Source organism: Chrysemys picta, chromosome 17, assembly GCF_011386835.1.
Source record: "Chrysemys picta bellii isolate R12L10 chromosome 17, ASM1138683v2, whole genome shotgun sequence".
NCBI classification, from domain to species: Eukaryota; Metazoa; Chordata; order Testudines; family Emydidae; genus Chrysemys; species Chrysemys picta.
In genome coordinates, this window is record NC_088807.1 from 24,850,166 (window position 1) to 24,871,079 (window position 20,914).

The following is a 20,914-nucleotide window of genomic DNA, read 5'->3' on the forward strand; positions in this document are numbered from 1 at the left end:
CAGCGCCGCGGCGAGCCGTCCCGGCCCCCATTGCTGTGGTCCTAGGGCCTCCTGCCCTGTCATGCTGGTGCTAGACCCTGTGCGCCTGCCCCCCAGGGATGTACATGGACCGCCGGTGCGTCTATTACCGAAAGCCCCTGCTGGAGTCCGGCACGCTGGGCACCAAGGGCAACGTCCAGGTGGTGATCCCCTTCCTGACGGAGTCGTACAGCTTCCAGCCAGGACCCGCCCGAGAAATCCATCCCCATCTGCACCCTCAAGAACTTCCCCAACGCCATTGAGCACACGCTGCAGGTGAGCGCCAACCGGACGCCGGGGTTCCCTCCTTGCGGGGCCGGGAGCCAGGACGCCTGGCTTCTGCCTCGCTGCTTGGGCGGGGAGTGGGGTCTGATGGGTCAGAGCCTGGGGGCTCGGAGCCAGAACGCCTGGGTTCTTTCCCTGGCTCTGGGAGGGGAGTGGGGGCTAGTGGTTAGAGCAGGGGGGGCTGGGAGCCAGGACTCCTGGGTTCTCTCCCCGGCTCGGGGGCTGGTGTCTAATTCATCTGACTTCCCTGGGTGCCGCCCTATGGCCTGGGGGGTGCCCCCACCCCGGTGACTCTGCTCTGTCCCGCAGTGGGCCGGGACGAGTTCGAAGGCCTCTTCAAGCAGCCGGCGGAGAGCGTCAACCTAGTACATCTCGTGAGTGGCCGGGGGGGGAGGGGGGCGCGGCCCCCCTGGGGGGCGGGAGGGTCTGGGGGGCTGCCCCCTCTGAGCCGTGTGTGTCCCCCCAGAGACCCCAAGTTCATGGAGCGCTACGCTCAAGCTGGCCGGGCACGCAGCCCCTGGAGGTGCTGAGAGGCCGTCAACAAGAGAGCCTGGTGAAGCGACCGGCCCCGGAGCTGGGCCGACTGCGTGGGCTGGGCCTGCCGCCACTGGCACTGCCAGTACAGCAACAACATCCGTCAGCTGCTGCACAACTTCCCGCCCCACCAGGTGAAGCTCCCCCGCCCGCCGCCCTCTGGGCCCGCCCCCCAGAGCCAGCAGCCCCTCCGGGCCCCGGCTCTCACCCCGCCCTCTTCTGGTGTCTTGCAGAAGACCAACTCCGGCACCCTGTTCTGGTCAGGGCCCAAGAGATGTCCCCACCCCCCTCACCTTCGACGACAGCAACGTGAGTATAGGGGGTGTCATTAGGGGTCAGGGTTAACACCCGTCCCTCCCTCCCTCCCTCCGCCCCCAGCACATGGATTACCAGGTTAGGAGTCAGGGTTAAAACCATCTGTCCCCCCACAGCCCCCCACATGGATTACAGGGTGAGGGTGCGTGAGAGATCGTTAGGGGTCAGGGTTAAAACCCATCTGTCCCCCCACAGCTCCCCACATGGATTACAGGGTGGGGGGGTGTGATCATTAGGGGTCAGGGTTAATGCCCATCTGTCCCCCCACAGCCCCCACATGGATTACAGGGTGGGGGTGTGATCATTAGGGGCCAGGGTTAATGCCCATCTGTCCCCCCACAGCCCCCCACATGGATTACAGGGTGGGGGTGTGATCATTAGGGGCCAGGGTTAATGCCCATCTGTCCCCCCCACAGCCCCCCACATGGATTACAGGGTGGGGGTGTGATCATTAGGGGTCAGGGTTAATGCCCATCTGTCCCTCACACTTCTGTGCATGGATTACAGGGGGGTGTTGTCGATAGGGCTCAGGGTTAAACGCCCCCCTGCACACGGATTACAGGGGGTGGGTCTTCATTAGGGCTCAGGGTTAAACACCCCGTTTTTTCTCTCCCCCCAGCCCCTGCACATGGGATTACATCGTGGCGGGCGGCGGCGAATCTCTTTGCCCAGACCTACGGCATCACGGGCACACGGGACGTGGGCGCCGTGGCCGAGCTGCTGCACCAGGTGCAGGTGCCCGAGTTCACGCCCAAGTCCGGCGTGCGGATCCACATCTCGGACCAGGAGCTGCAGAACGCCAACGCCTCCGTCGGTATGGCGTGGGGGGCCGTCCCGGTGCGCCCTCGGGCACCGCGACTCGGGGGGTGGGGGGTCTGCTGCCATTAGGGCTGGCCCCTGGCGTGGAGCCCGGGGCCCCTTGTGGTCGTGGGTGTCCTTGGCCAGGTGTTCATGGGCTCTGCTCTGCCCCCAGACGATAGCCGGCTGGAGGAGCTGAAATCCAGCCTGCCCAACCCCAGAGGACCTGCAGAGCTTCCGCATGTACCCCATCGACTTCGAGAAGGTGAGCCGGGAGGGGCCGGGCCCTGGGAGCCCGTGCCGGGATTGGGGGGGGTGCAGGCTGGGCCCTGGGAGGCGAGCGCTGGCCATGTGTGGTGTTATCTGCATCTGTTCCCTGGCTGCCACCCAGAGGTGGCTGCATCCCACCACTGGGCAAGCCATCCCTGTGCGATGTTATATGCGGCAGTTCCCCGGCTGCCCCACCCCAGAGGTGGCAGCTTTTCCCTCTGACCCTCTCTCTGGTTCAGGACGACGACGCTAATTTCCACATGGATTTCATCGTGGCGGCGGCGTCAAACCTGCGGGCTGAGAACTACGACATCCCACCCGCCGACCGGCACAAGGTGGGGCAGCGGCCTCGGCTGGTTCGGGGGAGGCAGGGGGGCTCGCTGCGGCGCTCTGCCTCCCCTCCCGCCCAACGCTGACGTCTCTGCCCCTCCCCAGAGCAAGCTGATCGCTGGGAAGATCATCCCAGCCATTGCCACGACGACGGGCAGCGGTGGTGGGGCTGGTGTGTCTGGAGCTGTACAAAGTGGTGCAGGGCCACAAGCGGCTGGAGTCCTACAAGAATGGCTTCCTCAACCTGGTCCCTGCCTTGTCTTCGGCTTCTCCGAACCCATTCGCCTGCCCCCGCAATAAGGTGGGGCTGCAGTGTGCCCCCCCCCCCTCCCCGGGGGCCCCTGCTCCTGCCCCCCTGACCTGCCGCCGCCCCAGGCCCCAGCCCGTATCCTCTGCCCCCTCGCAACAAGGTGGGGGCTGTGGTGTGCACCCCAGGGACCCCGGCCCCCTCCACCCTGCCCCCCGAAGTGCCGCCCCCCAGGCCCCAGCCCATATCCTCTGCCCCCTCAGAACAAGGCTGGGTTCCCCCCCAACCTGTGCCCTGTCCTGTGCTCTCCCCCCGACTTACGACAAGTGGATACGGAAGGGTCTGGTTTGGGCTGGTCTGGGGGTTCCCCCCCCCCCTCGGCATCTCTGACCCGTTCTCCCCCTGCCCCCAGTACTACGACATTGAGTGGACGCTGTGGGACCGGTTCGAGGTGCAGGGGGTGCAGCCCAGCGGGGAGGAGATGACGCTTGCGCCAGTTCCTGGCCTATTTCAAGGTGAAACCTGGGTGGGGGTGTGTCAGAGCGCGTGGGGGGGTGTCTGGGCATTGTCTGATTCCCCCCCGCCCCGCAGAGTGAGCTCCGGCTGGAGATCATCATGCTAAGGGGGGTGGGGGGGCGGAATCAGGGTTTCTTACCCCCCTCCCCATGGTGGGGGAGGCAGGGGGCTGGTTGGGGGGATGGAGAGCTGATGGAGGTGGGGGGAGGCAGGGGGGATCTGGGCGCTGTCTGACCCCATGTCCCATCTCCATGCTGACCCCCTCTCCCCCCCTGTCCCGTCCGACCCTGCAGAGCGAGCACCAGCTGGAGCTCACCATGCTGGGGGGGCAGTGGGGGGGGGTTGGAGCTGATGGAGGGGTATTGGGGGGGATCTGGGTGCTGTCTGATGACACACACACCCCCCCCCCCGCAGAGCGAGCACCGGCTGGAGATCACCATGCTGTCGCAGGGCGTCTCCATGCTCTACTCCTTCTTCATGCCGCCCACCAAGCTGCGTGAGCGCCACGACCAGCCGTACGTACCCGGGGTGCCCCTGGGGGGGGGGGGTGCCCGCTCCCTGGGCGCTTGGGCCCATTGTCAGCCACCCTGGGGGGGGTGGGGCAGGGTCCCCCTCCCTCTGGGGCAATTGGGGGGCCGGGTTTACCTGGTTTGGGGGCTCTCCCTGGTGTCTGGGGGGATCGGGGTGGGGGAGGTCCCCACTCCAGGGGCTATCCTGGTCCCGGGGGGTCTGCCCATTGGCTGCAGGTCGGGGGGGTCCCCTCTCTCGGGGGGGTCCCCACCAGCTCCGCCCTGACTATGCCCCGCCCCCAGGATGACGGAGATCGTGACCAAGGTGTCGAAGAAGAAGATCGGGCGGCACGTCAAGGCCCTGGTCTTCGAGCTCTGCTGCAATGATGACAGAGCTCTGCTGCAATGATGACAGCGAGTGTGACATCGAGGTGCCCTACGTCCGCTACACCATCCGCTAGGGGCGGGGCCTCCCCACGCCCCGCCCCCTGGGCTCACGGGGCGGGGCCTCCCTACATCCGCCCCCCACGGTTAAAGTGATGCAAAACATGGACAAAAGGGCCTCCCCCCAGGAATTGGTCTGAGGTTTGGGGCTGGGGAGGGGGGGGGGGGGTCCTGCCCCCCTTCCCCGCTGGGAACCCCCCCATGATCCCGTTCATGTTCTTGAGGCGCTTTAACCCCGCCCCCTTACTGTTAGTCGTGTTGTCTTGACTCCGCCCCTGCACCCCCTCCCCCCACACACTCACTTGCTCACCGATGGGGGATGGGGTGTCTGTTGCCCTGCGGTGCCGGTTCTGTATGGGGGGGGGGCACGGCAGCGGGGGAGCCCACCCCCTGCTGCTGGAGCCGGTGTCCGTCTGCTGCTTGCCCGGCCAGCGGTGGTGGCTGGGGGGGGGGGTTAGTGCAGAACTGGTGAGAGGAATTACTGAATAAATAGACGTTTGCAAAACCTGCCGGCGCCCCTACGTCTGGTCATTGGTGGGACGTGGCGGGGGGGGGAATCATTGCCCCATGGCATGCGGCGGCTGCCCCCCTAAAACAGGAGGCCAGGCCCTAGGCGCTGCGTGGGGGGCAAATTTGCCCAAGGGAGGGGGTCAGGGGAGGGTGCTCCCTAGCCTCCCCCTGCAGGGGTAGCCCAGATCACAGCTCTGTTCCCAGGGTGGGCAACAGTCTGACAGGGGCCAGCCTCTTTTTCCAGGTGGTTTATCTCCAGGGGGCCTTTGGGGGCTGGTCGATCCCTCTTTGTGCTGCCCAGCCTGGTTGGGCGCTCTCCTGTGGGGCAGCTGACACCCCCCCTGCCTGCCCACATCCTGCCTGGGCCCACCTATGGCCCTCGCCTGTCCTGCTAGGGTGGGATGGTGGCCTGAGCTTCTGTCTCCCACCCCTCTGCCCTGCCCTCTCCCTCCGCTGCTGTGAGGAATCATGTGGCAATGAGTTCCCCAGCTCCCAGGGCCTGCGGCGTGAGAGGAGCCCTGGCCTTGGGCTAATCTCAACCCCGCAATCTGTGTGGCTGCGTCATTCCCCTGGAGGCTGGCAGGGGCCCGCCACTCTGCCGTCTCCTCATTGGCCGGGGAGCCCTCACCCTCCGCTAGCCCGGCCCCAGCAGCCGGCCGGGGGGGCGCTGGGGTAGCTCGCCGAGCAGCGGGGCTCGCTTGTACCCCGCCCCTGCATTGCACCGGGCCCAGATCTATGCAAAACCCTGGGTGGGGCAATGCCTCAGTTTCCTCTCCGCTGCCTAGCCCCTGTGGGTGCTCAGTGGGGTCAGTGCCTCAGCGGGGGGGGGGGGGTTTGCCAAGGGGGGTGAGGAGTGGGGGGGTCCGGGAGGGGGGGGCTGCTGGGGGAGGGGGATTCCCTGAGGGGGGGTGTAGGGGGGGGGTGATAGGGGACATTGGGGGGGCGGGGCCTCGTTTCCATGGAGCCCGCCGACATGAGAGTAACCGTGTCCCGAAGAGGCGGGAAGCGCGGCCATTGGCCCGCTCCACGTGTCAGTCGCGGGCCTGGGCGGGGCTCGGAGGGTGCCGGCCTGTGGGCGGGGTCAGGCGTGGGGCGGGGGCTGCCATTGGGCGGGCCGGTGTCCCCATTGGTTGGTTTGTGCTGTCAGTCAAAGTGATTGTCGCTACTTTGAGCGGCGGGAGCCCCGCCCTGCAGCAAGATTGGCGAGGAAGATGCCTCCCGCCCGCCCCTTGGCCGGTTCGCGGGACGTCTCATGCCTTGGCGGGACCTTCAACCCTGCCCTCCGACAGCGGTTGGATGGCTTGCTGGCCTAAACCTGTCTCATTGGCGTCTTTGCCAGTCAATCAGCCTCTGAGGAGGGGCTTGTGAGTTTATTGCTCCACCCTCTAATGATGATTGGGTTAACTCTAAAATGGCACACCCTTATTGGTCATCTACGCCGTTTCTCAGAATGTGGGCGAGGCATAATTCGGCAGGTTACGTCGTGTGGTGTGATTGGGAGGCCAAGGGTGTCAATCAAAAGAGGCGGGGGCCGAAAGCTTCCTCCAGCCCCGCCCTCCGCGGGGATTGGCTGGATCTCGGGAGCTCTTGGTTTCCATTGGTTGGACTCGCTTGCCCATCACGGAACGGGCGGGGCTTCGCGATGTGGCAGCCCTGCCCGCCGCCGGGGATTGGCGCATGCAGGTACTTAAGGCGTCTGCTATTGGTTGGCGTGGGGTGTCCGTCGCGCCGGGTGGGCGGGGCTAGGTTGAGGAGGTGGTTGGAGCGTCCGGGCGGCGGCTTAGCCGGCAGCGGAGGTGGCCGAGAGAGCCCGGCGGTGAGTGGGGCCCGGTGCGGGTCAGGGCGGGCGGGAACCGCGCCGCCGCGGCCAACGGGGCGCTGGGGAGCGGGGCGACGGTTGAGGGGTGTGGGAGTCGTTCTGCGCATGCGTCGCTCGCGGGCGGCTGGTGCTGGGTGAGTGGGTGCGTGTGGTGGGGGAGGGTCACGCGCCCCGGGGTCGCGCGGCTTGCGGGAGGAAGCGGCAGCTGATTGGTGGGGAGTCGCGGGAGGAGGCGTGGCCTGGGAGGGGTCAGCGCGCGGCGCCGGGGGGGGGTGTGTATGAGGGGGAGATAGAATCCTGGGTGCGGTCTGGAAGCTTCGCTGCGCATGCGCGGCCGACGGGGTTGGGAGAGCGGGCGCGAGCCACCTCCCTTCCGGGCCGGGGGGGGCGGGTCCATGTGGCAGAGGCTGTGGCGGGGGTGAGCTCTGCGTGGGGGAGGGGCTGGGCCGGGGTGTATATGGCGGGGGGGCTGGGCCGGGGGGGCGGGTGTATATGGGGGGGCGGGAGGGCGCTGGCCCGGGGGGGGCGGGGGGTGTATATGGGGGGGCTGGTTGGTGTATATGGGGGGACGGGAGGGCGCTGGGCCGGGGGGGTGTATATGGGGGGCGGGGGTACTGGGGGGGAGGGTGCTGGCCCGGGGGTGTATATGGGGGGGTTGGGGGGTGTATATGGGGGGCTGGTTGGTGTATATGGGGGGACGGGAGGGCGCTGGGCCGGGGGGGTGTATATGGGGGGCTGGTTGGTGTATATGGGGGGACGGGAGGGCGCTGGGCCGGGGGGGTGTATATGGGGGGGCTGGTTGGTGTATATGGGGGGACGGGGGTGTAATGGGGGGGTACATGGAGGGGCTGGGGGAGCCTGTGGGTGAATTGCTGGCGGGGGGTGTGTGTCTGGCCCTGGTGGGGAGGGGAGGGGCCAAGCCGTTGCCTGGGGCAGAGGTGGGGTGGGGGAGGATGTTTGGTTCTGTGCTGGTGAGGCCGAGGGGGCTGGGTGTGTGTGTGTGTGTGGGGGGGGGTGATTTGTGGGGGGCTGGGGAGCAGGCCTCTCTCCCCTGGTTCTCCAGTCCAGGGCGTGGGAAGAATCTTTCCCGTCCTGGCTGGCCAGGGTGCTGGGGGACCCCCAGTTCCCGAGTCTAGGGCACAGACTGTCTCCTGGGGCCTGTGGGGTGGGGGCAGGCGCTGGCCTCTGGGTTGTGTGGAAGATCCAGTCATGTGATCGTTCTCTCTGGTGCCTGGGGTGGGGCCTTGTCATAACCCGGGGTAGCCGCGGACACCGTGTACCTGGACACCCACCTGCAGTGCTGTTTGAGCCGCTCCCGAGAAGGCCCCTCTAGGTAGCTGGCCCAGGGGAAGGCTGCTGTGGGGTAGGCAGGTCCATCCTTGGTGAATCTGAGGGGATGTCTTGACCCCCTCTGGCTGTCAGCTCACACCTAGGCTCTCTCCTTTAGCCCCTGTAGCCTCACCCTCCTGGCCCTTCGCTTCCTGGTGTGCACAAAAAGGCTGCTCTTGTGCCAAGGAGAGAGGTGGGAAATGCTCCCTGGTGACCCGGGGGAGCCCCCTTCTGGTTATACACCTGTTTGTGTTGCCCTTCGCTGATTGCCCCTCCAGGATGGGCGCCGAACCCCCACGGCTGCACCGCTGCCCCCTCTGACCCATGAGTTACCAAACCTCAGAACCATCGGCCTTCAGAAACCTCTGTGCTCTGTCAGCCTTCTCCTCCGGTACCAATCCAGAGCTGAAGTGCCGCTGTGCGGAGCCAGCCATGCTCAGCTCTGTTCTCTGGGCAGCTCAAACTGCCGCCCCCCCCCCCCCCCCCCGGGGTTCACGGGTCTCCTGGCAGGAGCAAACCTCGCGGCTGTCTGTCGAGTCTAGTGACCGGCTGCTCTAGCCGGGTTTGGGGGCGAATTGACCTCTTGAGATGACCTGTGCTGTGGTGATCTAGCATTTGTGCCCTGGACTGTGGTGTACTGCTGGGTGATCCCAGACTAGGAGTAGATCGGGGTTGGGGTAGGAGCCTAGGACCTGGGTTCTGATCCCAGCTCTGCTGCTAACTCCTTTGTGCCTCCTGTGCCTCAGTTTCCCTCCTTGTACAATGAGGTGAGTGCGCTCAGATATGGTGAGGATTTATGCTCTGTTGGTCTCGATGCTTACAGCTCCTTCTGCTCTGTAAAAATTGCCCGATCTCCTCCCCACTGAGGCCTAGAAACCTGAATCTCTTTAGTTTGGGATTTACCAGCTGTTGACAGGACTTGCTCCCTGCTAGCTCAGCTTAATGCATGTAGCAAAGGTCCCCTGGTGGTGCCCCTGTTCAGACCTTCCCCTGTGGCAGAGGTTTTATCTTGAACGTAGGCAACAGGTTTGAAGCAGACAGAAGGAAGCACTTCACCCTGGGGGACTCGCTGCCGGGGATGTTGTGAACACTGGGTTCAAAAAAGCACAAGAGAAGTTCCTGGCGGGTAGGAGGCAGGGACTGGGCTCGCTGGATCGTTGGTCTGACCTAGTATGACTGTTCTCATGTTCCTGCGTCCGGATCTCAAGTCCTGAAAGCCCAGCTCCCCCCCCCCCCACACACACCCCTCGGAGCGGTCAGTGTCAGCGGGGCAGTGCACGTAGGCAGCAGGTTGGTTAATTCCATGGCTGCTGGAAACAGCTTGTCTAACTTTTTCCAAGTGCGGGCGGGTGATCCTGGGAATGCCGCTTCACGCGCCACATGTGGGTGTAACTCGCCTGCCTCTGAAACTTCCTGTTGCAGCCCAGTGGCCAAAGCGGTGAATCACCCGGCTGCTGGGCCCCTCCCCTCTTAGAAACACACAAGGGCAGGGTTTGAGGGGTTGATGGCCTTAGGAAGCCAGCCGCCCAGCTGAGCAAAGCAGCTAGGACCTTGGCCCCAGCAGAGCAGGCTCGGCCCTCAATCCCTACTGCCCGGACTCGGCGAGCCAGGGTGGCATACAGCTTTGCTCTGGCGCTGGGTCTCTCTGGGCTGCAGCCTGACAGCTCTGGGGACGCTTAGCTCCAGCCGCTGCAGGGTGAGTGGGACAGAAATGACCAACTTGCTGGCAGAACAATGTAATTGAATAGTCACTGCAGTACCTAGTGCTGTTCATCAGCAGACCCCAAAGGGCTTTGCCAGGGAGTCTCCCGTGTCTATAGATGGGGAAACTCCGGCACAGAGCCCGAGTGACTTGCGTGTGGTCACCCTGTGGCCGGCGGGAATAGACCTCGGGTCTCTGGAGTTCTATCCCTGACCTCCCCTTCACGGTCTCATGGCTGCACTGCACAGGCCCCAGCAGGTCAGGGTGGGAGGGGGGCCTTATTCTGCCACAGGCCCCCACCCCAGGGAGCTGACAGCTTAATTAAAGGGTAGAGGAGGAATTGGAGAAACTGAGGCAACAGGGCAAGGATCCTCAGCTGCCTAAAATGGGGCTAGGTGCCAGCTTCCTTTGGGTCCTGGTGGCTGGCTCAGGGTCACGCGGAGCATGGCAGAGGCAGGGGTTGAACCCAGACCTGGATTCCCAGCCTCCAGCTGCTCATACAAGCCAGCTTTGCTCTGTGAGCTGGGGCTCTGGTCCTCCCTGCGGAGCCTGGAGTCTAGTCTGGCTTGTGCTCTGGGATTGCCAGGGGAGGGGAAGGGCAGAGGCTTGACTGAAGCGGGAAAGTCTGGGTATGAGTGGGGGGGCTCTGGGCTTGTCTGCACAGGGAAATTGAGAGGCATAGCTCGGTTCTCTTCCCCTGATCACTCCGTCTAGCATTTCCCCTGGGCTAGTTCACATGCCCCACATGGCACCAGCTTCCTTGTTCCAGCTGTCAGTGCCGGTGTTCCTGGGGGACATCCGGGCCTTGTGCCTGCCAGCAGGTTCCCCTTCATGGACTCTGCCTCCAGCAGGCTGGGCTCTAGCTTGCCCGCCTTAGCACCCCTGTGACGGGCCTTCCCCCTCTCTCCCGGGCCAGAGATGGCTGCCATACGGAAGAAACTGGTCATCGTGGGAGATGGCGCCTGTGGCAAGACCTGCCTCCTCATCGTCTTCAGCAAGGATCAGTTCCCGGAGGTCTATGTCCCCACCGTCTTCGAGAACTACGTGGCTGACATCGAGGTGGACAGCAAACAGGTACTGTGGCCCCACACTGGCTGGGGTGGGACCGTTAACCTTGGCCTCTCGCCACAGGGAGGAGAGCTTGGGGTCCGTCCTGAGGAAGGGGGGGGGGGGGGTTAGACTAGCTTTGGCTGAGGGACAGGTGGCACCCTGCTCTCCTGGCCTCTGGCTGGGGGAAACTGCACCCTCAAGAGTTAACAGGAAGTGACTGTGCTGGGGGAGAACCGTCCTGCTTTGATGCACTGCCTGTAAGTGCTGCGGTTAACTCTGAATATCCACCGCCCGTCCCTGCCTGCTCACTGATATCGGTGGGGAGGGGTGCTGAATGGGTCTGAACAAACGGCCAACGCTGAGGTGGTACACGGGGGCCTTCGTCTCTGGGCAGGCCACTTGTTGCCCTCCCTGGGAGCCTCGCTGCAGGTAGGGAGATACCGTATCCTTACCACACCCCCAGCTGTTACTGGAGCCTGGCCCTCTACCCAGCAGCCCGCTCAGGGCTGGGACAGATGTGGTGCTTATGAAGCATGGCCTAGTGAGAGGCGCTGTGGACACAGTAGTTAGACTGGAGCAGTGGCCTTCGAAATCCGTGTGTATCTCAATGGGCTGGCTAGTGATTGGCCCCCAGAGCTTGAGGTGCATGGAGTGTCTGACCTGGGGGGAGGCCGGGGCGAGTACTCCGCCCCTGGTGGGGTCCCCAGCTGGGAGATGCCGGGACAGCCCAGTGTCTGAGCTGTGGCAAGATCTGGTCTCTCCGGCTCACTTTTGTTCTGAACAAACAGCACTTTGCTGGGGGGGGAAGCTGGCTGGGGCCGGGTAGCGTTGTCACGCCTCCGTGAGAACAGGCCGGCAGGTGCTGAATCTCAGAGCTGGAAGGGACCCCTGAAAGGTCCCCAAGTCCAGCCCCCTGCCTTCGCTAGCAGGACCAAGTACTGATTTTTGCCCCAATCCCTAAGTGGCCCCCTCAAAGATTACAACCCTGGGTTTAGCAGGCCACTGAGCGATCCCTCCCCCCTTCTCATGATGGTGGTGGATTGCTGGCATCTGCAGCCCAGGCCCTGTCTGGACCTCCGGCCCTGTGTGGTGGTGGCTGGAGGACTGAGACAAAGCAGGGTGCCCGAGAGTGGGGAGAGGAGCAGTTGGCTCAGGACCCGTGATGGGGTCTGGCCACCCCAAGCCAGTGACTTTCCAGTGGGAACTGGAACCCAAGGTGGGCGGCTGTCCATTGCCACCCTTGTCTCACGCAGGTGGAGCTTGCGCTGTGGGACACGGCTGGCCAGGAGGACTACGACCGCCTGAGACCCCTGTCCTACCCTGACACGGACGTCATCCTCATGTGCTTCTCCATCGACAGCCCTGACAGCTTGGGTGAGCGCTGGGGAGATCCACCTGGGTCCCCCGTCACCGCGTGGCCGCAGCCACAGCCCGGATCTCAGTGCCGGGCAGAGGGTGCCCAGGTGAACTGTGGCTCAGCCCCCTGCAGTGGCCAGGTCACACAGTCACTTCCGAGTTTGCTACAGGCCCTGAGCTGGCATGTCTGGCCAAGAGGCTGGTGGTATTGGGTCCTGCTCTAACCACTAGCCCCCACTCCCTTCCCAGCACATGGGAGAGAACCCAGGAGTCCTGGTCCCCAGCCCCCTGCTCTAGACCATTAGGCCCTGCTCCCTTCCCAGTGCTGGGTAGAGCCCAGGGGTCCAGGCTGCCAGCGCAGGCAGGGGGAGCTGGGCAGGGCCTGGTCTGGGAGCCTGATGCTGATCCCGCCCCTGTGCAGAAAACATCCCGGAGAAATGGACCCCGGAGGTGAAGCATTTCTGTCCCAACGTCCCCATCATCCTGGTCGGCAACAAGAAGGATCTGCGCAACGACGAGCACACGCGCCGGGAGCTGGCCAAGATGAAGCAGGTGAGCCCCCGCCCCGAAGGAGAGCGCGTCCCCCCCCCCCCCCCGCTGTCTGTCCTGGGGCTGCCCCTGCCCCGAAGGAGAGCGCGTCCGTCCCCCCCGCTGTCTGTCCTGGGGACCCTGGGGCTGCCCCCGCCCCGAAGGAGAGCGCGTCCCATACCCCCCCCCCCCCCCCCCCCCCGCTGTCCTGGAGACCCTGGGGCTGCCCCCGCCCCGAAGGAGAGCACATGTCTCCCCAGCTGTCTGTCCTGGGGACCCTGGGGCTGCCCCCGCCCCGAAGGAGAGCGCGTGCGCCCCCCCCCCGCTGTCTGTCCTGGGGACCCTGGGGCTGCCCCCGCCCCGAAGGAGAGCGCGTGCGCCCCCCCCCCCGCTGTCTGTCCTGGGGACCCTGGGGCTGCCCCCGCCCCGAAGGAGAGCGCGTGCGCCCCCCCCCCGCTGTCTGTCCTGGGGACCCTGGGGCTGCCCCTGCCCCGAAGGAGAGCGCGTGGCGCCCCCCCCCCCCCGCTGTCTGTCCTGGGGACCCTGGGGCTGCCCCCGCCCCGAAGAAAAGTGCCTCCTTAGATTGACGCCTACCTGATTAACCCTTCAGACCCCAGGACAGTGCTGCTGCTTGGGCTGGCTGTACTGGGCGGCCAGACCCCCCTCTCCCAGCCCCCACTGCCCCTGGGATCAGGGAGCCCCTCGGGGCTGACGGCTGTTCCTGCCCCTGCAGGAGCCGGTGAAGCCGGAGGAGGGCCGGGACATGGCCGGCCGGATCAGCGCCTTCGGGTACCTGGAGTGCTCGGCCAAGACAAAGGACGGGGTGCGCGAGGTGTTTGAGATGGCCACGCGGGCCGCCCTGCAGGCCAAGCGCGGGCAAAAGAAGCCCCACTGCCAACTGCTGTAACCCCCCTGCTCCCACCAGGCCCTCCCTCTGACCCCCTGCTTGGGGGAGGGGGCGGGAGCTCAGGGCCCCTCATCACAGCCCCACGGCTTCTCGGGTAGAGCTGCCCATCTCCTCTGGCTGCCACAGCTGTGTGGGGTGATTCGTGGCACAGCCCCCCTCAATCCCAGCCATGGGGAGGCCCCCAGCCTCTCTCCCTGAATGGTTTGGGGGGGCGGGGCTGCCCCATGGCAGCTCCACTGCCTCCTGGTGGCTGTGCCCCAGCCCTCCCAGTCCCCCCTCAATGGGAGCCTGACATCACGGGGCTGCCCTGCCCCTTGTGACCCACAGCCCCCTGCTGAGGGGCTCAGGTGTCTACTGTGCCTCTCCTGGGCTGTGGGAGGGCGGCTCACAACACAGTGCCCCTGGGGCGGGGGAGTGGGCGCTGCCCCCTGCTGTACAGATTTCTTCCTCCTCCTCCTATTTATCTCTTGCCAAGCGGGGGCCCCCCCAGAGAACTCTATATTTTTATGCAGAGGCGTTGTGGGCCGCTTTGCCCGTGGAGGGCACCTGGCTCCCCCCACCCCCCCACGGGTCCCGGGCCCTCCGCCCTAGCAAGTGCCACAGGTGGGGCGCTGCGGGCGCCAGGCCGCTCTGTGCTCCCCGGGGACGGTGGTCGTTACTTTTCAACTGTACTTGAAAGACGAACAGCTCTGTAATAAATTTGTAGCAATGTTTAGTATTGGGGGGGGCTCTGGCTGTTTGTGGCTAGTGCGGTTCCTCACATCACAGCCCTGGGCTCCCCCATATCTCATCCTGATCCCCTCCCCAGCCAGCTCTGCCCCCTGGGCCGTGCTGGGGTCACGCTAGCCTGAATCAGTTCTACCCCCTGCCACCAGCTGGAGGGGGGGGGGGCAACTCTCCAGTCACCTCAACAACCTGCCCGCTGAGCTGCCCCCCATCCCCTTCATCTTGCTGTTCCCTGGGGCAGAGGCCCCCCCAGTGGCCCCTGGCCTGAGGGAGCAGGCTGCTTCGCGGGGGGAGACGGTACAATCCTGTGCTGCAGGTTCCTGCTCTGGGTGGTGGCAGCACGGCTCTAGCGCCTGTGTCAGGTGCTGTACGCGTGAGGGGTTCTGGAGGGAGTGTGCGGGGTATTGTGGCCACTTCTGGGCCAGGGCAGCAGTGGCATGGCACCCCATAACGCAGCCTAGCTGGGGCTCGGCTGGTGCTGAAATGCACCCAGCTCTGGGGCGGAGCTGGGGCCGGGCTCACATGAGCAGTACCTGCCTGGCCCTGGCGTGATGAGCAATTAACATGGGGGTGGGGAGTTGGCACTGCTGAGTCACACCCATCCCTGGCAGGGCCAGGCCTGGACAGTGCGGGGAAGGTAAATTCCCTTCCTGCACCCCAGGGCTGACCCCCAGAGATTCCCCCAGTGCAGCAGGGTGACTCCCTGCGAGCCCCGAGCACTGTCCCAGGGAGCAAAGCCTGAAGAGGGGGTGGCCCGTGTGGGCGTGGCCGGGGGCTGGTTGTCTGGGTGCTGCCAGGCCCCACCCCAAGGAGCCACATGGGGGGTTGTGCCACTTTCCACCCTTCCCCAGCTAGCCTGACCCCCAAACTCTGGACATGGGGGGAAGGGGCAGATGGCCCCTGGGAGTCCAATGCTGGCTCCAGCACAGCAGCCTATGCCCCCACGTGCCCACTCCCCTCCCCAGAGCTGGAGAGGGAACCCAGGAGTCCTGGCTCCCAGATTCAGTGGGAGGGGGGACCGGGGTCTCTAGGGCTGCACTCAGAGCTTGAAGCGTCCCCCGGGCAGCTCCATACGAGGTACCAGGACAAATGCGCCTCACCAAGAAAAGAGGCGGCTGCTTCCCACACAGGGAGTCGAACCGGGGCCGCCTGGGTGAACACCAGGAATCCTGAGCGCTAGGCCACGTGGGACAGGTCTGCTGCGGCTCCGGCCTGGGCCCCGGCAGCGGGCGCCGCAGCGCCACCCACTGGGGAAGGAGGGTACTGCACCATTAACCCCCCACCCCCAAGGGACAGGCCCCTCCCCTCAGCCCCTCGTAGCAGCGAGCCCACATGCTCCCAGGCAGCCCTGCTCAGGGCCCGGGAGCGCTTCTAATCCAGAGTCACTCCGGAGCAGGCTCAGAAGCCAGCCCTGACCCCATTGGAGACACAGGGCAAGTCTGCCTGGAACAGGGGCTGAGCGGAGATCACAAACCAGCCAGAACCCAGGAGTCCTGGCTCCTGGCCCTGCTTCCCCCCAAGACCCCACAGCCATCTCAGAGCCGGGGAGAGAACCCAGGAGTCCTGGTTCCCAGCCCCCCCCCCCCCCCCCGCACTCTAACCACTAGACCTCACTCCCCTCCCAGAGCCTGTGGTGTCCTTTCTCCAGGCCAGTTCAGGGTGGCCGTGTCCCCACCGGGCCCCACATGGGCTGGGGGGGCAGGAGGCTGGTTCCTGCCCAGGGGAGAGGCAGATTTTCTCTTTAACATTTCCAAGGCCTGGACATCTCCGAGCGCCGCCCCGAGCCCCCCACCTCACCGCACGGGACGAGCACTCCACGCAGCAGGGGCTTCCACGGACCCCACAGCGCAGTGGGGCAGGGGACACAGAGCAGGGCCAGCCCCTCCGGCAGGGATGGATGGATGGACGGACACACCAGAGCAGCGATCCCAGTTTATTGACGTGGGCAGCGGCGGTTACAATACACCCAGCTGGGGGGGGCGGGGGGGGGGGGGGCGAAAGCCGAGGGGGGGCGTTGGCTGCGCTACCCCTCTCTGGCCAGCAGCTGGCGCTTTCTCTCCAGCAGCGCCCGATACTGCGCCCGCGTGGCCTCGATGTCGCTCTGTAGGCTGGCGATCTCCCCGGCCAGGAGAATCCCTGCGCGGAGACGGGGGTCAGGAGAGGGGGGAAAGGGGACCTGTCCCCTCTGGGGGGCGCCGGCTCCCATCGGCCCCAGGGCAGGGACTGGCTGGCTCAGGGGGCGGGGAATGGGGCAGGGGCCTGTCCCCTCTAGGGAGCACCGGCTCCCATAGGCCCCAGGGTAGGGACTGGCTGGCTCAGGGGGTGGGGAATGGGGCAGGGGCCTGTCCCCTCTAGGGGGCACCGGCTCCCATAGGCCCCAGGGCAGGGACTGGCTGGCTCAGGGGGGTGGGGAATGGGGCTGGGGCTTGTCCCCTCTAGGGGGCCCTGGCTCCCATCAGCCCCAGGGCATGGACTGGCTGCCTCAGGGGGGCGGGGAATGGGGCAGGGACTGGCTGGCTCGGGGGGCAGGGAATGGGGCTGGGGCCCAGGGCTTGTCCCCTCTAGGGGGCGCTGGCTCCCATCGGCCCCAGGGCAGGGACTGGCTGCCTCAGGGGCAGGGAATGGGGCCCGGGGCCCAGGGCCTGTCCCCTCCAGGGGGCGCCCTGGACTTACCCTCTTTGAAGCTGCTCTGAGCCTGCCGGAGGCTCTGGGGCACCAGGATCCCGAACCAGGTCAGTGGGTCCCGGGACGAGGCCCCCTTCTGGGAATCGGGTTCGGGGGCTGCCTCCACGGGGGGGCCAGGATCCGCAGTTTTCCCTGGGCCCTTTCGCTGCCGCAAGACTGGGGAGACATTCACCAAAATGTGTCTCACAACCTCCCCCCCCCCCCCCCCCCCCAGCTCTGCTGCGCCCCATCACTCCCGACCCGCAGCCCACTCCTAGCCCGGCCCTGCCGGTGCCCCTCACTCCTGACCCGCAGCCCCTGCCAGCCCAGCCCTGCGCCCCACAGCTCTGCCGGTGCCCCTCACTCCCGACCCGCAGCCCCCGCTAGCCCAACCCTGCCCCCCCCAGCTCTGCTGCGCCCCTCACTCCCGACCACAGCCCCTGCCAGCCCAGCCCTGCCCCCCACAGCTCTGCCAGTGCCCCTCACTCCCGACCCGCAGCCCCCTCCTAGCCCAGCCCTGACCCCCCCCCAGCCCTGCCGGTGCCCCTCATTCCCGACCCGCAGCCCCCCCAGCCCAGCCCTGGGCTCCCGCTGAAGTTCTTTGTCCATTAGTTCACCTTGGTCTTGGGGCCCGATTTCCTCCACGGCCGGTGACCCCTCAGCAGCCTCTGCGGACGGGTCCCCGTCTCCTGGGATCACCTGGAAGGCGACCTGCCCGCTCTCCCCCTCGCTGGAAGGAATAAACCACACCATTGACCCCCCCCTCGGGCTGGGGAGCCCCCCTGCAGGTCATTCACAGCCTGGCGCGGATGGGGCACCCCCGTCAGAGCCGTTCCAGGCTGGGGGTCGGTTGTTCCCTGTGTCCGCTGAGGGCAGGACGAGAAGTAAAGGGCTGAAGCCGCAGCCAGCGAGATGGAGGTTCGATATTGGGAGATATTTCAAGCTCGCCGGGTCGTTCAGCTCGGGAACCGGCTCCCAAGGGGGCTGTGGGACCCCACTGGAGGGTTTTAAGACCAGGTTGGAGAAACCCCTGTCAGGGCTGGTCTGGGGTGAGTAGGTCCTGCCTCCGCGTAGGGGGCCGGACCCGGTGACCTCCTGGGGTCCCTTCCAGCCCCACGATTCGAGGAGTCTCGTTCCGTGAATTACAAGATCGTTGGGGGGGTTTCACCATTTCCGTGCCCAGCGTGAAAGTGGGATTTACACAAGGCTCTAGTCAGGAGGCCAAGTCTGCCGGTGCCCCTCACTCCCGACCCACAGCCCCCTGCTCACCCGGTCCTGGGCTCCCCCACAGCCCTGCCGGTGCCCCTCACTCCTGACCCACAGCCCCCTGCTCACCCGGTCCTGGGCTCCCCCACAGCCCTGCCGGTGCCCCTCACTCCTGACCCACAGCCCCCTCTCGCCCGGTCCTGGGCTCCCCCCAGCCCTGCCGGTGCCCCTCACTCCCGACCCACAGCCCCCTGCTCACCCGGTCCTGGGCTCCCCCACAGCCCTGCCGGTGCCCCTCACTCCTGACCCACAGCCCCCTCTCGCCCGGTCCTGGGCTCCCCCCAGCCCTGCCGGTGCCCCTCACTCCCGACCCACAGCCCCCTGCTCACCCGGTCCTGGGCTCTCCCCAGCCCTGCCGGTGCCCCTCACTCCCGATCCACAGCCCCCTGCTCACCCGGTCCTGGGCTCCCCCACAGCCCTGCCGGTGCCCCTCACTCCCGATCCACAGCCCCCTGCTCGCCCGGTCCTGGGCTCTCCCCAGCCCTGCCGGTGCCCCTCACTCCCGACCCACAGCCCCCTGCTCACCAGGCCCTGGGCTCCCCCCAGCCCTGCCGGTGCCCCTCACTCCTGACCCACAGCCCCCTCTCGCCTGGTCCTGGGCTCCCCCCAGCCCTGCCGGTGCCCCTCACTCCCGACCCGCAGCCCCCTGCTAGCCCGGCCCTGGGCTCCCCGCAGCCCTGCCGGTGCCCCTCACTCCCGACCCATAGCCCCCTGCTCTTACCTGGCGCACACCCGGACCAGCGGCTCCATGCGGGCCCCGTACTGCAGGGCAGAGACCGACTTGCAGCCCATGGCGAAGCGGGACTTAGAGAGCGAGAACCAGCCCTGCATGGAGGGACACAAGGGGGGGTGTCAGGGGCTGCTGGGGAGGGGACACTCCCCTAAGGGGCTGCACTGCCCCAGAGACCCCACCCCACCCCCAGGCTGACGGGGCTGCAGCTTGACCAGGCCAGTGGGTGCAGGAGGGGGCCTGGGGAGCACGGTGGGCGTTGAGAAGGTGAGCAGTGTGGGAAAGGGGGACCCCAGGGGCGGTGGGGGGGTCCTGGAGGGAGGGAAGTGGGGCCTGGGGGCAGTAGGGGGGGCCTGAGGGGTAAGAAGGGGGGCTGGGGGCAGTAGGTGGGTCCTGGGGGGGGCAAGATGGGGGGCCGGGGCAGTAGGGGGAACCTGGGGGCAGTAGGGGGGCCCGAGGTGTAAGTAGGGGGGGCCCATCCAATTCCCCTCCCGCCTCACCTGCTCCACGCAGCTGTTGAATTCGTCCCTCTTGCCCTGCAACGTCTCCAGCGCCCCCAGCAGGTGGAGCAGCCGCTCGTCCAGCTCCCGGCGCAGCGCCAGCTCGGCCATCGGCCTGGGGCACAACCGGGTCAGAACCGGAGCCTCGGGCCGGGGACCCGCCCCCGGGATGTACCCTGGCACCGCCCCCCCAATACCTGCCCCCTGGCACCGCCCCCCCTCAGGCCCTTCGCCCCCACCACCTGCCCCCCCCAATACCTGCTCCCTGGCACCGCCCCCCTCGGGCCCTTCGCCCCCACCACCTGCCACCCAATACCTGCCCCCTGGCACCGCCCCCCTCGGGCCCTTCGCCCCCACCACCTGCCACCCAATACCTGCCCCCTGGCACCGCCCCCCTCGGGCCCTTCGCCCCCACCACCTGCCCCCCCAATACCTGCTCCCTGGCACCGCCCCCCCTCGGGCCCTTCGCCCCCACCACCTGCCCCCCAATACCTGCCCCCGGCACCGCCCCCCTCGGGCCCTTCGCCCCCACCACCTGCCACCCAATACCTGCCCCCTGGCACCGCCCCCCTCGGGCCCTTCGCCCCCACCACCTGCCCCCCCAATACCTGCTCCCTGGCACCGCCCCCCCTCGGGCCCTTCGCCCCCACCACCTGCCCCCCAATACCTGCCCCCGGCACCGCCCCCCCTCGGGCCCTTCACCCCCACCACCTGCCCCCCCAATACCTGCTCCCTGGCACCGCCCCCCTCGGGCCCTTTGCCCCCACCACCTGCCCCCGGCACCGCCCCCCTCGGGCCCTTCACCCCCACCACCTGTCCCCCCAATACCTGCCCCCTGGCACCGCCCCCCTCGGGCCCTTCGCCCCCACCACCTGCCCCCTGGCACCGCCCCCCTCGGGCCCTTTGCCCCCACCACCTGCCCCCCCAGTACCTGCCCCCTGGCACCGCCCCCCCTCGGGCCCTTCGCCCCCGCCACCTGCCCCCCCAATACCTGCCCCCTGGCACCGCCCCCCCTCGGGCCCTTCGCCCCCACCACCTGCCCCCCTGGCACCGCCCCCCCGCCACCTGCCCCCTGGATCCACCCCCCCACTGACCCCCCTCGGTCCCTCCCCCTGGCACCGCCCCCCCCTCGGCCCTTCCCCCCAGGCGCGCCCCCACCTGGCTCCTCCAGCACCTACCCCGGACCGAGCGATCCCGGCTGTTCCCCCTCCCGCCCCTCCCCTTCACCCGAGCACATGACCTTGGAAACCAGCCAATCCCGGCTTCCCAGTGGGGCGGAGCCTCCCCAATGTTCTCCAATCAGAGCTAAGGGCTTGGGCGAGACGCTCCAATCACCCTCCAGAGGAGGCCGGGAGAAGCCGCTGATTGGACAGAGCTGTTTCCCCCATGCGAAAACGAACCGGCGGCCATCTTGGTTGAGGGCAAGCGCGGCGCCGTCCCCGTCTCGCCGCCATGTTTGTAAAGGGTAAACCTGCCCCGTCCCCTTCGGCCGCCATTTTTGCGAGGGGCAACGGGGAGGGGGGGGGGGACTGCACCACGTGACTCTCTCCTCACCATGGGC

The 20,914-nt window shown here is 66.9% G+C and overlaps 2 protein-coding genes, 1 long non-coding RNA gene and 1 pseudogene across 8 annotated transcripts; 3 read left to right on the plus strand and 1 right to left on the minus strand.

Annotated features, from left to right (window-relative positions):
* Nucleotides 1-860: 860 nt before the first annotated feature.
* Nucleotides 861-1,786, plus strand: LOC135976262 (uncharacterized). Its single transcript, XR_010593424.1, has 3 exons — nt 861-971; nt 1,071-1,146; nt 1,772-1,786. It is a non-coding gene; the product is annotated as an uncharacterized LOC135976262 (long non-coding RNA).
* Nucleotides 1,787-1,823: 37 nt separating this feature from the next.
* Nucleotides 1,824-4,775, plus strand: LOC135976261 (ubiquitin-like modifier-activating enzyme 1; annotated as a pseudogene).
* A 1,677-nt stretch (nt 4,776-6,452) lies between these two features.
* On the plus strand, nt 6,453-14,185 carry LOC135972118 (transforming protein RhoA-like). Of its 3 annotated transcripts, none has more exons than XM_065571143.1 (5): nt 6,453-6,592; nt 10,543-10,700; nt 11,930-12,050; nt 12,454-12,584; nt 13,294-14,185. In XM_065571143.1, exons 2-5 carry the CDS (start codon nt 10,545-10,547, stop codon nt 13,465-13,467), a joined length of 582 nt encoding a protein of 193 aa, XP_065427215.1. In that variant the 5' UTR covers nt 6,453-6,592; nt 10,543-10,544; the 3' UTR covers nt 13,468-14,185. The 3 variants fall into 3 exon arrangements, with proteins under 3 accessions (XP_065427215.1, XP_065427216.1, XP_065427217.1); XM_065571144.1 differs by lacking the exon at nt 6,453-6,592 and adding an exon at nt 6,887-7,013; XM_065571145.1 differs by lacking the exon at nt 6,453-6,592 and adding an exon at nt 9,492-9,620.
* Nucleotides 14,186-16,111: 1,926 nt separating this feature from the next.
* On the minus strand, nt 16,112-20,598 carry CCDC115 (coiled-coil domain containing 115). Of its 4 annotated transcripts, none has more exons than XM_024112442.3 (6): nt 20,532-20,598; nt 19,354-19,468; nt 18,845-18,948; nt 17,475-17,626; nt 16,867-17,034; nt 16,112-16,329 (listed from the first exon to the last, which is right to left on the minus strand). In XM_024112442.3, the coding sequence occupies exons 1-6, from the start codon at nt 20,588-20,590 to the stop codon at nt 16,217-16,219; spliced, it is 711 nt and encodes a 236-aa protein (XP_023968210.2). In that variant the 5' UTR covers nt 20,591-20,598; the 3' UTR covers nt 16,112-16,216. The 4 variants fall into 4 exon arrangements, with proteins under 4 accessions (XP_023968210.2, XP_005312009.2, XP_065427214.1 ...); XM_005311952.4 differs by having other exon boundaries at nt 17,475-17,587; nt 20,532-20,596; XM_065571142.1 differs by having other exon boundaries at nt 17,475-17,587; nt 20,512-20,568.
* Between the last annotated feature and the right edge of the window lie 316 nt (nt 20,599-20,914).